The sequence below is a fragment of the Podarcis muralis genome, chromosome 7, assembly GCF_964188315.1.
Source record: "Podarcis muralis chromosome 7, rPodMur119.hap1.1, whole genome shotgun sequence".
NCBI lineage: Eukaryota > Metazoa > Chordata > Lepidosauria > Squamata > Lacertidae > Podarcis > Podarcis muralis.
The window spans coordinates 30,768,413-30,781,275 of record NC_135661.1 but is presented as its reverse complement, the minus strand read 5'-3'; the positions used below and the strand labels follow the sequence as shown (position 1 = coordinate 30,781,275).

At 42.5% G+C, this 12,863-nt stretch overlaps 1 protein-coding gene across 5 annotated transcripts in view; it reads left to right on the top strand.

Moving 5' to 3' along the window:
• DPY19L3 (dpy-19 like C-mannosyltransferase 3) overlaps positions 1-12,583 on the top strand; it is a 37,639-nt gene extending 25,056 nt beyond the window's left edge. For all 5 annotated transcript variants that reach the window (XM_028740314.2, XM_028740316.2, XM_028740315.2 and 2 more), the window contains 4 exons: positions 542-624; positions 6,379-6,511; positions 7,606-7,764; positions 8,581-12,583. In XM_028740314.2, coding sequence (XP_028596147.2) covers positions 542-624; positions 6,379-6,511; positions 7,606-7,764; positions 8,581-8,751 — 546 coding nt within the window. In that variant the 3' untranslated portion in view covers positions 8,752-12,583. The remainder of the gene's footprint in view (positions 1-541; positions 625-6,378; positions 6,512-7,605; positions 7,765-8,580) is intronic.
• Positions 12,584-12,863: the final 280 nt, after the last annotated feature.

Sequence of the window (12,863 nt, the reverse complement as noted above, 5' to 3'; positions counted from 1 at the left end):
AAAACATGGCTTCTGGGGGTGAAAAGCGACGGGCAAGGAAGTGGGTGAAACATCCCCCACTGACCTCCCTCTTGTCACCATGCTTTCCGTAAACAAAGCAGCCAGTGAGGAGGGGGAAGGTTTCAAAATTAGTTCATTTTTGGGGGTGGGAGGAGGGGTTGTCCTGTCACTTGCTGTGATGGAAAATCACTTTTCCTTCAAGTGGCTGGTGATTTGTGAGATCTGTTTTTGGACACAATGAACAGAACATCATCTTCACCTGCAGTACATCTTGCTGCAGCCTCCCAGCTTACTGTTCTATGTGTAGGCCTGCTTTAGTCCATACCGTTCCCATTTGTAATGTTTTAAAACACAAGGCAGCTGCTGCTGAGCAGAGCAAAAAACCTACTTCTTCCTATGACTGGGACATCAGTCAGGTTTTCCCACTCATTCTCTAAAAGCAGCCATTTCTAACTGCTACAGAATTGAGCTCCATCCCAGTATTTGACATGTGGATTATTCTCTGTACTCCCCCCCACCTCCCGTGTGGTTTTTCTTCTAGTTCTGGCCTGGTGTGATGGCTGAGCTGTCGGAGCTGAGGGAATTCTATGACCCAGACACAGTGGAGCTGATGAACTGGATTAAGTAAGAGGATTTTTACTTTATTTAAATTAGACGCTCTTTAGAGTTAGCTGATGTTCTTAGTGTTGCTGCTCTCTGGTTCCATCAGTGACCTATATTGACCAATTCCAGAAATCAGGCAACGTAACACGGAGAAGCTTTTGGCCTGTGGTTAGTGATTTTGTTGCAATCGCTGCGCACAATTCCTCTTGACTGCAGCAACTTCTTACAGTTTTTGGCTAGAAGGTTGGTGGCCAGCTTCATCATCATGGGCGGCTGGAATCTCCCAGGCAAGGTGCTTGGAGGCTTGAACTTACACACTCCACTGCATGGTAGCAGCTGTCTCAAGAACCTTCCCAGATGGGTCAAGCCCTGCTCATGTCTTGCCCGCCACAACTAAACAACAGTGTAGGCACCACTTCCAGTACAAAGAAAAGATATTACAGAGGATTTTCACAGGTGCTTAAGTGATGTGTCCTCATTTTCTGAAATGAGGCCTCTGGCCACTGTGTGCTGGGAGGAAGTACCTAACATGTTACTCAGCTTGGGTGGGCTGGGGAGCTGTACCCATTCCAGCAAGGCTTCCTGGAGTTGATGCCATTATGGAGCATCAGAAGGGAGGGGGGAGGCTTCAGCCCACCTGCACCTTGGCTTGGAGAGTCCAGTCCTTCCCCCACCCCAACTGCTATGTTAGAAATGGCCCCCAACCTGGCACTAGAGAGAGGCATTTGGAGACCACAAGACATGACTGGATGTGTCCTGTGGGCCCCCTGTTTCGTTTATCCTTGACCTGTAGTTTCCGCTATAAAAAGTGGTGCTGTGGGGGTGGAAGACTTCGTCAGTTAGCGGAATATGTTCGCCTCTTGCAGCACTGCATTGCTGCTTCTTTTTTTACCTTTTCCCCCTCTTTTTTTGGGTAGGGTTAACAGACAGTGTAATTATTCATGAGTAAATAGGTAATATAAATCTTCACCACCATTGTGAATGCAGACCAAAGTCATCTCCATCCCTTTGCTACCATATTGACATGTTCTCATGACTAATGTTCACCAGCCAGGGGTCTTTAGTACCACTTCTGTATTAAGAGATGCTAAATGTTTGATAGCCCTGGTCTCTGGAGTACAATATGCAGTGTTTTATATATAGATTTATACATAAAATATACATGGGGCTTTGGTTTCAGCCACAAACTGGATTTGACTGGTTGCAATGAGAGCAATTTTTCACACAAGCCCAGAGCAGAGAATACTAAACTGCTGCTTATCCTCTTTTCCTTTTAAATCATGACAGACACTTTTTTTGTTGTTTGCTACTTGGAATTTATTGTGTCAAAGAGCGAATGTTATGCACGTAAGGAGAAGTTAATTACTTTTGCATTAACAGCAGTCGACAACCAATTTATGCCTTGCACCTGAAACTGGGACTGATATGTTCTTGCCTTGTAAGCTCCCGGTGTCAGAAATGATTCAGTCATTATTCATTTGGCCCCTTTAAAAGTTCAGCTGAACTTCATCTCATTCAGGGTTTTCTGCATAGGATAACTTTTTTTGTTTTGTTTTGGCTTGCAGTTTTCTACCTCAGAAAGGTTTTGAAAGCCAAATTTATCATTACGGACCATCAGGCTTTCTTAAGAAGGTGTTTATCTGAAAGGGGGCGCACTATTCAGTATACAGTGAATTGTGCTGCATGTTGTACATCATGTTGTTTTATTCCCATTCTTGTACAATAGTGGACTGGAGCCTAAGGGCCCTTTACCACCTTGCTTCCATATTCCTATCTCCTTTACCTCCCAGTTCATGTTGTAACTTTCAGTTCCCCTCTCTCTCTCTCTCTCTCTCTCTCTCTCTCTCTGTGTGTGTGTGTGTGTGTGTGTGTAATCTAATATGGAGGTTTTACACTGCTCTTACACAAAACCTCTGCATTAAAAACTTAAATAAAACAATTAAAAGATTGATTTATGATCTGCAAATGTGCCTTCATTCCCAATTCATGTTTGGCTGTGGATTACTGTTTGTATTTTTAAATTATTGTTTTTATACAGAGGTTTTGTGCAAGAGCAGTCTTGCCAAACCTTCATATTAAAAAAATAAAATAAAAAATAAGAGGTTGATTTATGTTCTGCAAACGTGCCCCCAGCGTGCAGCAATTGGAAAAAAGCATCATTTTGTCCAATGAAGGAACAAATGGCTTCTGTACCTGCTGGTTCTTCCTGAGGGGACAGTTTTATTTTTAATACAACTGTTTTGTGCAAGAGCAGTTTTGCACAAAACAGCTGCTTTTTTAAAAAAGGGAAATATAGCACAAAGGTGCCTTCAGCATCAACTAGAAGAAGCAGGTGTATGCTGCATCCTTTCGTTTGGGCTAATGGAACTAAAATGGATAGGTTGTGCTGAAATGAGGAACAAAGTAGGGGTGTGTGGCAGTGGGCAGCACTCAGTCAAACCTCTAACCCCCATAAAAATTGGCTTTTCTAAAAAGTGCTTCCTGGTACAGTGGTACCTCGGGTTAAGTACTTAATTCCTTCCGGAGGTCCGTTCTTAACCTGAAACTGTTCTTAACCTGAAGCACCACTTTAGCTAATGGGGCCTCCCGCTGCTGCCGCGCCGCCGGAGCACAATTTCTGTTCTCATCCTGAAGCAAAATTCTTAACCTGAGGTACTATTTCTGGGTTAGCGGAGTCTTTAGCCTGAAGCGTATGTAACCCGAGGTACCACTGTATCTTCCTTTTCTTTGTTACTTTACTCCTTGAAGCTGCATCAGCGGCCATCCTAATTCTCTAGAAGTCTCAAAGTTCTGACATTTCTAATATTGCATTTAGAAGTGTCTTGTAGATACATTATTTGCAGCGCTAAGCTCTAAAGTGGAGGAGCTCAAAATGTGCACAAAATGTTCATAATTTATCTCTTCTGATTTGACCATCAAATAAATCTTCCTCTTTAAGCGTGACTTTTTGCTTTGAATTTTCCTTGAATCTTAAGCAGGGTTCTTTCCACCCACCTTCCTCCAAAATCGTACATGGAGCCCTGTAATTCCCATTAAAGCTTTCTGTTGTAAATGAGTTATTTTGTAGTAATCCTATAATTCTTAAAAGTGTAGATAAAGCAGAGGTTCCCATTTTGTATTATAGTGCTCAGTTTACCCCATTAGTTCAGCAGTAATTAACTTGTTGAAGCTTAGAGCTTCAAAAATAAATGAGATTATTTGTTCAAAATGCCATCAGGTCCGCTTGGAATGACATTTAAATTACATAATGTAAATCAGTTTGACCTGTAAGTCCTTGTCATTATTTAGTGACATTTCTTGCAGAATAAATTGTTTGCAGGTTGGGCAGCCTGGTTATGGAGCTTGGCAGAAACCTATAAAAACAAATTATCCTTTCATTTTATACATCATTTGTTCAGACATTTGTAAAAATTGCTTCGTTTTTCCATAATGGAAAAGTGTCATTTGGGCCTTTGAAGACATTAGCTGTGTAAGATTCAGGCTGAGCTTTTTAGCAGCTGCATTGGGCAATAAGGATTAGAGCAGAGGAATTCGGTGTTCCTCTTTGCAATGTGCCTAAGACCATGCTGGCTAATTGTCCCCCTCTTGTGGTCATTCCCTGGGAGAATTACTCTACATTTCTGCCACTTATTTGTAGTAAATGCAACCATTAAAGAGATCCAAGGGAAGAAGCACAGGTGAATCCTGACTCCTCTTTTCTTCCTTCTACTGAAGCACCCCAGTTGAATTTGTAGACCTCATCTCATTTTCAAAATGCTGGTGAAATCGCCACCAGTGGTGCCATGGCAGAATCTGACAAGTCAGGAAGAATGTGCCCGGCTCTGGATAGAACTAGGCAAAACCTGACAGGGGTCGTGGTTGATGACTGGCAGAGTCAGAAGTCAGCTGGGTTTTCAGCTTCGAGTGCTGGTTCCCACATAGAATTGACTTTTACTGCTTGGACTAGTAAAACATTGGCTGTTTGGTGACCCTAATTGCTTAGGTCATCAGCCAAGGTCCTGCTCTGGGTGTCTCTGCCTTCAGAGGTTAGGCCTTCTCAGTGGTGATGCCTGTCTGATCTCATCACTGTTAACCTTGTTAGGCATCAAATTGTTGCTGTTTTCCTGGGACTTATCTTGAACAATGCCCGTCTTTTCCTCTTTATTGCTGCTGGCTATTTAATTTGATTATGCTTAGTTTTGTGATTCAGTTTCATTATTTGTTGCATTAAGAGATCTTTAAGCAGGGTGGAAAGATTACAAATTAAATAATTAAATGATTTTTTTAAAAGTCCCAGAATACTTACCATGGATGAGGTCCCACATCTCTCATATTGCAAGAGACATAGGAAGTGCACGGGTCGACCTAAGGGTCCTCTTTCAATCTGACTTTTCAACGGGTGCTGCATTGGCCCTTGGCAGAGTTTCTTCCAGCTCAGATGGTTGAGGTCTCAGCTTGAGACCTGTCTGGAATTCATCTCCCAATTTGGGCTAATGGAGAGAGATGATTACGCACACGCATCACATTAAGTTCTTCTGCCGATTCATATGCTGAGACCACCTCGCTTCATGGTATTTGTGACTTTGAATATTTTAAATGTAATTATAAAATATTAAACCGGAGCAAAGAGATTTTTCAAAAGAAGCTGGCTTTAGAAGTCAAAGAGAAACTGACAGTTTTCTTTTTTCATCAAAAGTTTAAATGCCTTGCTAAAAAAACATTAACTCTGCTGTCTGTATATGAGATTCACTTGGCCTTGTAAGAAGTTTTAAAGCAGCCCTGTGGTATGTCTTGCATCGTTGCTACAAGTTTTCTCCTTTGGGGCTATAGAAAACATTTATGGTTGTCTCTTAACATATTCAAAGTTTCATCAGAGAATTCAATGGAAAATTAAGTGAGAGCTTAAATAATGTGCAATAACTTCGGCAGGTACACATAGTTAAGTGTAGAGAAATGTTCATGTTGGCAGCTTTCCAGCTTTCTTGAAATGATCTCTTCTCTTTGTTAAATTGTATACCTTCAGTCAGGTATCTGCAATTACTTATAATTACAGTACAGCCAGCCTACGATTGTATTACTTCAGGATGAGTGTTTTAAAGGCCTTTTCCCTACAAACTAGCTTTTCATAAGCAAGATGCTTTTGACCTTCTGAATTGCATGGCTGCAATCTGAAGTGGACTTTTACTAGGATGGTTGACCTAACTCTTACCTGCATGGACTGTTTCCTTAATTCTTAAGCCTATCCTAAAACCCCAAAATGAGGGCTGGTCAAAAGACATGGGGCTTGAGGGAGTTACAGGGGCAAATAAGTGTGTGTGTAGAGATGGTCCCCTCTAGAGCCCCACAAGACCTAAGTCTGCCTCCAATGGGGACAACATCTACAACTTTGGGTATGTAATTGCCAACTCTCAGTCCTTGACTGCTTCTTCATCTTTCACTCCAGTTGCAAAGAGAGTTGCCAGATAAAACCCACTAAAGTGATATTCCTTCCATCAGTCTCGGGAACACTTGCTTGAGAAAGTTGTTCAGGTCCTTTTGAAAAGGACTGGGGGTTTTACATCCCTTGTCTCTCTTTCTTTAACTAGATCAGCACACAGACACACAGACACAAATCACATTAATTGTCTAAGAACTAATTAATTTAAAACAAAATTCTTGCAACCAAATGTAGCTGTTTTGCATGCAGATGTGAGGATATAGGAATTTCTCTTGCCTATATTATGAAGTATACAGTTTAACCTTTAGCTATACAGTTACACCAATATGATAGTAAAGTTGTTCTTAATATTTGCCCAGGTCTAACACCCCCAAGAAGTCAGTGATTGCTGGAAGCATGCAGCTCTTAGCAGGCGTCAAGCTGTGTACAGGAAGGATTTTAACAAATCACCCCCACTATGAGGACAAGAGCCTGAGAGAAAGAACAAAACAGGTAAGGGAGACCTTCTCAGCAGGTCCTTACAGCTGAGCCATTGGTCAGGCCTGGCATAAAGTTATTAATGGGTGTAGCTAAAGGAAGCTCCATTATCTCCCACTGACACCTGGCCCAAGTCAAACATACATTGCAAGGCACTGAGCAGTGATTAAAACGAAATCAGTATTACCAAAACTGTTCTCTGAGGGAACAGATGCACTGTTTGGGGGTTCTCTTTGATCCACCATTGTGACATAAGGCCCAACTTGTAATCAACACACCAACAGCAACTACACCTGGACCTAACATAATCTGGTATTGAGAACTACAAGGCTTAATTACTGAGTGTGTTCTATGCAGTGCTGCCATTAGGTCTGGCCATAGCTGGTGCTAGACTGCTAAGTTTGACATCCCATCCCAAACACAAACTTGATGCTGAGCCAGATTTAAGGAACTGCTGGTAACTTACCTAGCAGTCTAGTAGAGAGTATTCCCTTCCTTTATATTTCAGAAGTTGTGCATTCAGATTCTTTGGTCTTTTTCTTGTACCCATTTCTTATCCATATCTCTAGTTTAGTCAATGCAAAAGAGCCATGCTAAGCCAGACAAAAGATCCATCTTGCCCAGTGCCTTATTTCCCACAATAATTAGCAGGGTGCTCCCAGGAAGTCCACAAGCAGCCATCAAGGCTGCAAGCCAGTTCCTGCTGTTACCTGCCATCAAGTCGTATTCCATGGTATACTTTCTCTGAATACAGAGGGCCCCATCATGACTAACTGACAGACTTCTTCACGAATTTGTCTTTTAAAACCATCTAAGCCAGTGACTGTTACCATAACTTGGCACAGTGAATTTCATACTTCAATTTTGTGTTGTGTGTGTTCTTCCTTTTGTGTGTTCTGAAATATACCTCCATCCAATTTCAGTGGATGACCCTGAATTCTAGTATTATGGGACAGGTGCAGAGGACTGTCAAATTTCTCCATGTTATTTCATAAATCTCTGTCTTATGCTCCTCTTGAGTTGTCTTTTTTCCCCCAACTTCGAGCAATAAAGAAATGGCGGAAATGGGGGTGGGAATCACAATTCTAATTAAATTACACTGTTTCTAGGTTTATCAGGTGTATGCAAAAAGATCTCCTGAAGAAGTCCACAGGATCCTCAGATCTTTTGGGACTGACTTTGTGATCCTGGAGGACAGTATTTGTTATGAAAGAAGACACAGCAGGGGCTGTCGGCTGCGTGATCTTCTGGACATAGCAAATGGCCACGTAAGTACCGGAGCCTGCCTTCCTGTTTGCATTACAGTATTTGCAGGAACTCTGGCACAGGATCATCTCTCCCTGTAACACCCTGTGGCTTTGTAGCCAACACGGTGCACTCCAGATGTTGTTAGACTCCAACTCCCATCAGCCACAAAGCAGCCTGGAAAATGGTTAGGGACGATGGGAGTTGTACCAACAGTAACTGGATGGTGTCTTGATTGGCTTAAATACACAGCAAACATAGTGTGAAGTGTACTATGAACCAGATAGCAGGGCTATTATGTCACTGGGAAGTCTAGCATTTATGTTCTGTTTGGAGTTTATAAAGAAGGCTGCAATCGTAATCCCACTTGTCTGTGAGTAAGCCCCATTGAATTCTGCTGGACTAACTTCTGAGTAGACATAGTTAGAATTGTGCTGTAATCTGTGGTCAGGCGTTAGGATTGCCCATGTGAATTAATATAGGATTGAATCAAGTAAAGTACAACAGTAAAGTACAACGTGCCATATACTGTAAGCACATTTTTCCTCCAAAGAATCTAGGGAAATCTAGTTTGCCTCTCACACAGCCACAATTCCCAGCACCCTTAACAAACTGCAGTTTGTAACAAACTACAGGATTCTTTGCTGGGTGTGTGAGGTGCGTGTGCTTTTTAGGTGTATGGTGTGTAGGCAGCTGTGGGCTTTTCTCTGACTATACAATGGCATCTGGTGCTTGTACAGCTTAGTGTGTTTCCTTTGTATTGCATTAAGAGAGCAGTTCATTGTTTTAGAATGTGGCAACAAGAAGATGTTTGAACAACCCTGTAATTTCTGTTACAGACCATGGATGGTCCCGGGGAGAATGATCCTGATTTAAAACATTCGCCACATCCTCGCTTCTGTGAGGAAATCAAACGAGACCTGCCTTCATACACAATGTATTTTGCTAAAGTATTTCAGAACAAAACGTTCCATGTTTACAAGCTCGCTAGACATAAAAAGACTATGTAGCTTTGCTGTGACCACAGCAGCTCATGCCAAGTTTACAGAAACGGTTCATGGGGTGAGGTGGAATCATTGTACACTGGGTTAAGTGTTTTACCTTTTAATTACTGTGATCATTAGAAAGGGTTTGTGCTGATAATGTTTTTATGTGTCCAGAAAGCTTTTCTAGACTACAGAAGGCTGGTTCAGAAAGGGCTCTGGTGCAGACACTGTACAAGTGGTGTGGTGCAAGCTCCACCCTGACGTCTTCAGTGTCATGTGGGAGTGACTCTTTTGTGAAGCACGATGGCACATCCCCCATGAAAACGATGCTCAACATACAGAGAAGGGGGGGTGGAGTCTGAGACAGTCTCACCTGCATTGCACTCAGAGCATACTTACCCAGGACCTCTGTGGACCAGCTGTTGTGTCTTTCCATCTACTGCTAATCTAGGGGAATCTGCTCAGGGTTCTGGCTTGCTAACATGATCCTGTTGATACCATTAGTGTCTTGTTGTTGCTTCTTCGGTTATTTTCCTTAGGGTGCTTGGGAACACCAATCCAAAAACATTTTCTTGGGAGTAGTTTCTCCAGATTTTTCTTGGTGCTTTTTCCATGGTTGCTTAAGCATCACAGACTAATCTTCTGATGTCTCAGCCCTCAACCCAGAGCTTTGCTGCCAAAGTGCTTAGGGTGTATATACCAGTGACCTTTTCCTTTTCTAATGCTAGGACCCAGATGTGAGCTTTGTAATAGCCATCAGCAATGCAATGCTTTTGGTAACCTTCCCTTCACACGCACACCCTGCTCTCCCTTGCTTCTCTCTCAGACAGCACAGCTCTGAGGATACTTGGCCCTCTGCTGACAAGGATGGAGCTGCCAGTCTCTTAGCAGCCACTGTGCAGCTAAGGGCAAAGTAACCCAAGAACATCCCTGTGTACAGTTTTGCTCTTAGCAGAGGGTTAAAAAGTGAGGGTTTTCCCCAGCAGGGACAGCTATGCTGTTCTTGCCACAGCATTGTCTTTGTGCCATTGCTCATCCAACACCGGGTCCTTAATTTTTGCTGCACGTTGATCTGCCCCAAAGCAAAGCTCTGGGCTTTGTGTGAGTGCTGTTGCTGAAGACCATAGTCCAGCAAAAGGCTTGCGTCCGTCATTTGAACATTGCTCCCCTTCCTCATTGTATGGTACTTCTCAAGCTCTCTTGACTTTCAAACACGTGTTGCTCAGCATTCCATTTGTAATGTTTAGTGGCTGCTTGTTTGACCTGTAGTTCCACACTTGATGACTGATTTTTGTGTGTGGTTTTCAAACTTCGAAGACTGGAGCATGTTGGGTTTCTTCGTTTTTCTTTTGATAATGTAGCATGCTGTGGCGTCCTTTCAGAGAAGCTTTTACAAACAAGCAAAATGCCCCCCATGTCCCCTCCTGCATATTACAATGTTCAATTACTGTATTCTGTTCTCCCACCCCCCTTCTAAGTGTGTCTTTTTAAGTAAGAATACCAAACCCAAGAGAAACACTGTCATGAGCTTCGTTATTAAAAGTGGTAGGATATATTGTGCTTTAAGGGAGATTTTTGCTTTATTGTATGTGACAAGTACTTACACGAACCGTTTCCTCTCAAAGATCCTCCCCCCCTTCAATGTTTTCCCCCCTCCTTACTTGGACAAAAAACAACAACCCCATGAATCATGTTCCTTATGTTGAAGCAAATAGATTTCACATTTTTGTACTTTTATGAAGACTATCAACTTTATAATGCTGTGCTTTTTTTATTAAAAAAAAGTCACTGTGATGTTTTTAAAGCTAATTTTAACATTTTTATATGAGACTTATGGCAGGGTTGGTTTGGAAGTAGAACTTTCCCAGTCATTAACAAGTAACTTGGCAGCTGTAGGAACAATATTTATTAACTTCAAAGTCCCATTCAAATGAATGGGAGTTGGGCAAGGCCACAATCCATCTCTTGTTAACTCCATTTTTTCCCTGGTGTAATAATGGCCAGTGTTCACTTCTGGTGCAAAATCTGATGGTAATCAAGTGCCTCTGGAAAAACATCAATAGGAAGCATATTTGGCCTGCTCAAATAGTTCACGTAAGAAAATTGTTGCAATTAATTCCTAACGATGAGAAACTTACAGAGCTTCAGCTAGCCTCCCCCACATTTAATTAAATCAAGATGTGTAATGAGATTAAAGTTCCCCAACTGAGCTATGTTCCAGTTCCCAATGATTTAAACACTTTTCCCCTCTGCAGTTGTTCCTTGGTAAATTACTGCAGGGCTAGATACGGTTCTGTCACCCTCACACAAAATAATTTTACATTTAGGCGCAAGTATTCATTAAATAACACACAGGATCCTTCTGCGCTTTCATCCCAGCACCACCAAAAGGAAAGCAGACTTTAATCAGCTCACACTTAAATCAAATCTGGAGGTGAGCCATGCAGGATTTTTTTTTTATTATTTTTTTTTTAGTGAGGAAGCAAAGCCCCTGAATAATTCCTACTCTGTTTCCCTTAATGAGGTTGGAGCCCACTGCCGCTTCAACATAATACAATAATAAAACATTCTAATAAGTAGTAAAACTTTAATTAAGCCTGTAGTGATGTGTGCCTGATCTTGCTGGGAGCCTGGGTCAGCAGATTCCTCGCTGGTAATGCTGCATGCTAATTCAGGATAAGCACATCCCAGGCACAGTGGAGTGAGATAAGGTTGCCCTGTCCTTTAGAGGCAGCGGGCATAATCAGCTGAGGATGCAGGCACTCAGGGCCACTTTGCCCAGAACATTATGCACCTGTCTCCCAAGCAGCCCACACAGCCGCAGTATATCAGGCCTCATCTTATTTTAAGCCTTAAGCTCGGCCAGTGTGGAGGAGCAGGCAGAGATATGACAGCCTGCATGTGGTTCTGAGGTCTTATTGCTGCGGCTGCAGACACCACTGTCATGGCATATGCAAAACGGGGGCATGGCCAGGTGCTGGCAGCTCACCACTTTAGTACCTGCTGCTTAACTTCAGCTTCCCCAGCAAGAATTCCGATGGCACTACTATCTTTTTTAAAAAAAGAACACTGACCCATGCACTGTTTCAGTATTTTCACGTCACATTTTTTATTACCAAATATGTATGATCTAATATTGCCATCTTAGATATGCAAGCTTTTAAAAAAAACAAACTGGAGCTGTCAGTTGTCCCACCCCACCCCACCCCCCGACCAAGCCAAATCTGACCTTGACTATAACAAAACAGAGTGAGAAGGCAATCTTTTTTATTGGGCCAACTAAAATACTGGATGCAAGTTTTTGGGTTGCACAGAACTCTCTGCTGCGCTTAGTGTGACCTTAAGAGGGACATGGTCACTGGAGAAGGAGGCAAAGAGAGAGAGAGCTGCTACTTGGGTCATTGGAATGATGAAGCTGCATTAAGGGTGTTAAAAGGGAAATTTCCTTTTCTTTGTAATGTGCCTGATACCTGCAAAGCAATTTCAGGGGTCTGGGTGGCTTGGTGTTGTTGTGGGAATGTGGTAGGCATCAGGAATAGCCTTTGAGATGCTAGGTGCCAAATGGTTTTTGTTTGCTTTGCTCCTGTAGTTATCAGTGCTTGAGGGCTGTTAGAATGTGCCTGTCTAATATTCCTTCCTTCCTTCCTTCCTTCCTTCCTTCCTTCCTTCCTTCCTTCCTTCCTTCCCACCCTTTCCAGTCATAGAAGTGTACCCCCCCCCCACTTCATTTTAATTTAAGGAAGGAAGGAGGATGTTCAGAAGTAAAGATTGGCCAGTAGGTTGGCTGGTGAGTCCCCATCCCGTGCCTTTTGTCTGCGAGCACTCAAGGCTACACAGTGCTGGCACCTTTTTTTTCCTAGAAGAAAAGCACTGGTTTAAAGTGTGGCATTTAATGTAACAGCTTCATGGTGAGTACCAGCACCGTTTTACTAGAAGAAAAGCAATGGTTTCCCCCACATCCTTACTTGAACATGCACAATCGGAAGGCAGGTCTAACAACCTGAAAAAGCCCCAACATCAGGGATTGTGGAATAAATCCAAGCAGCGACATGTATAATGAGGAACACATGCGATACACACCACAATAGCTAGAGCCTCAATAAGTGCAGGAGATGACATTTTGGATGCCAGCATGG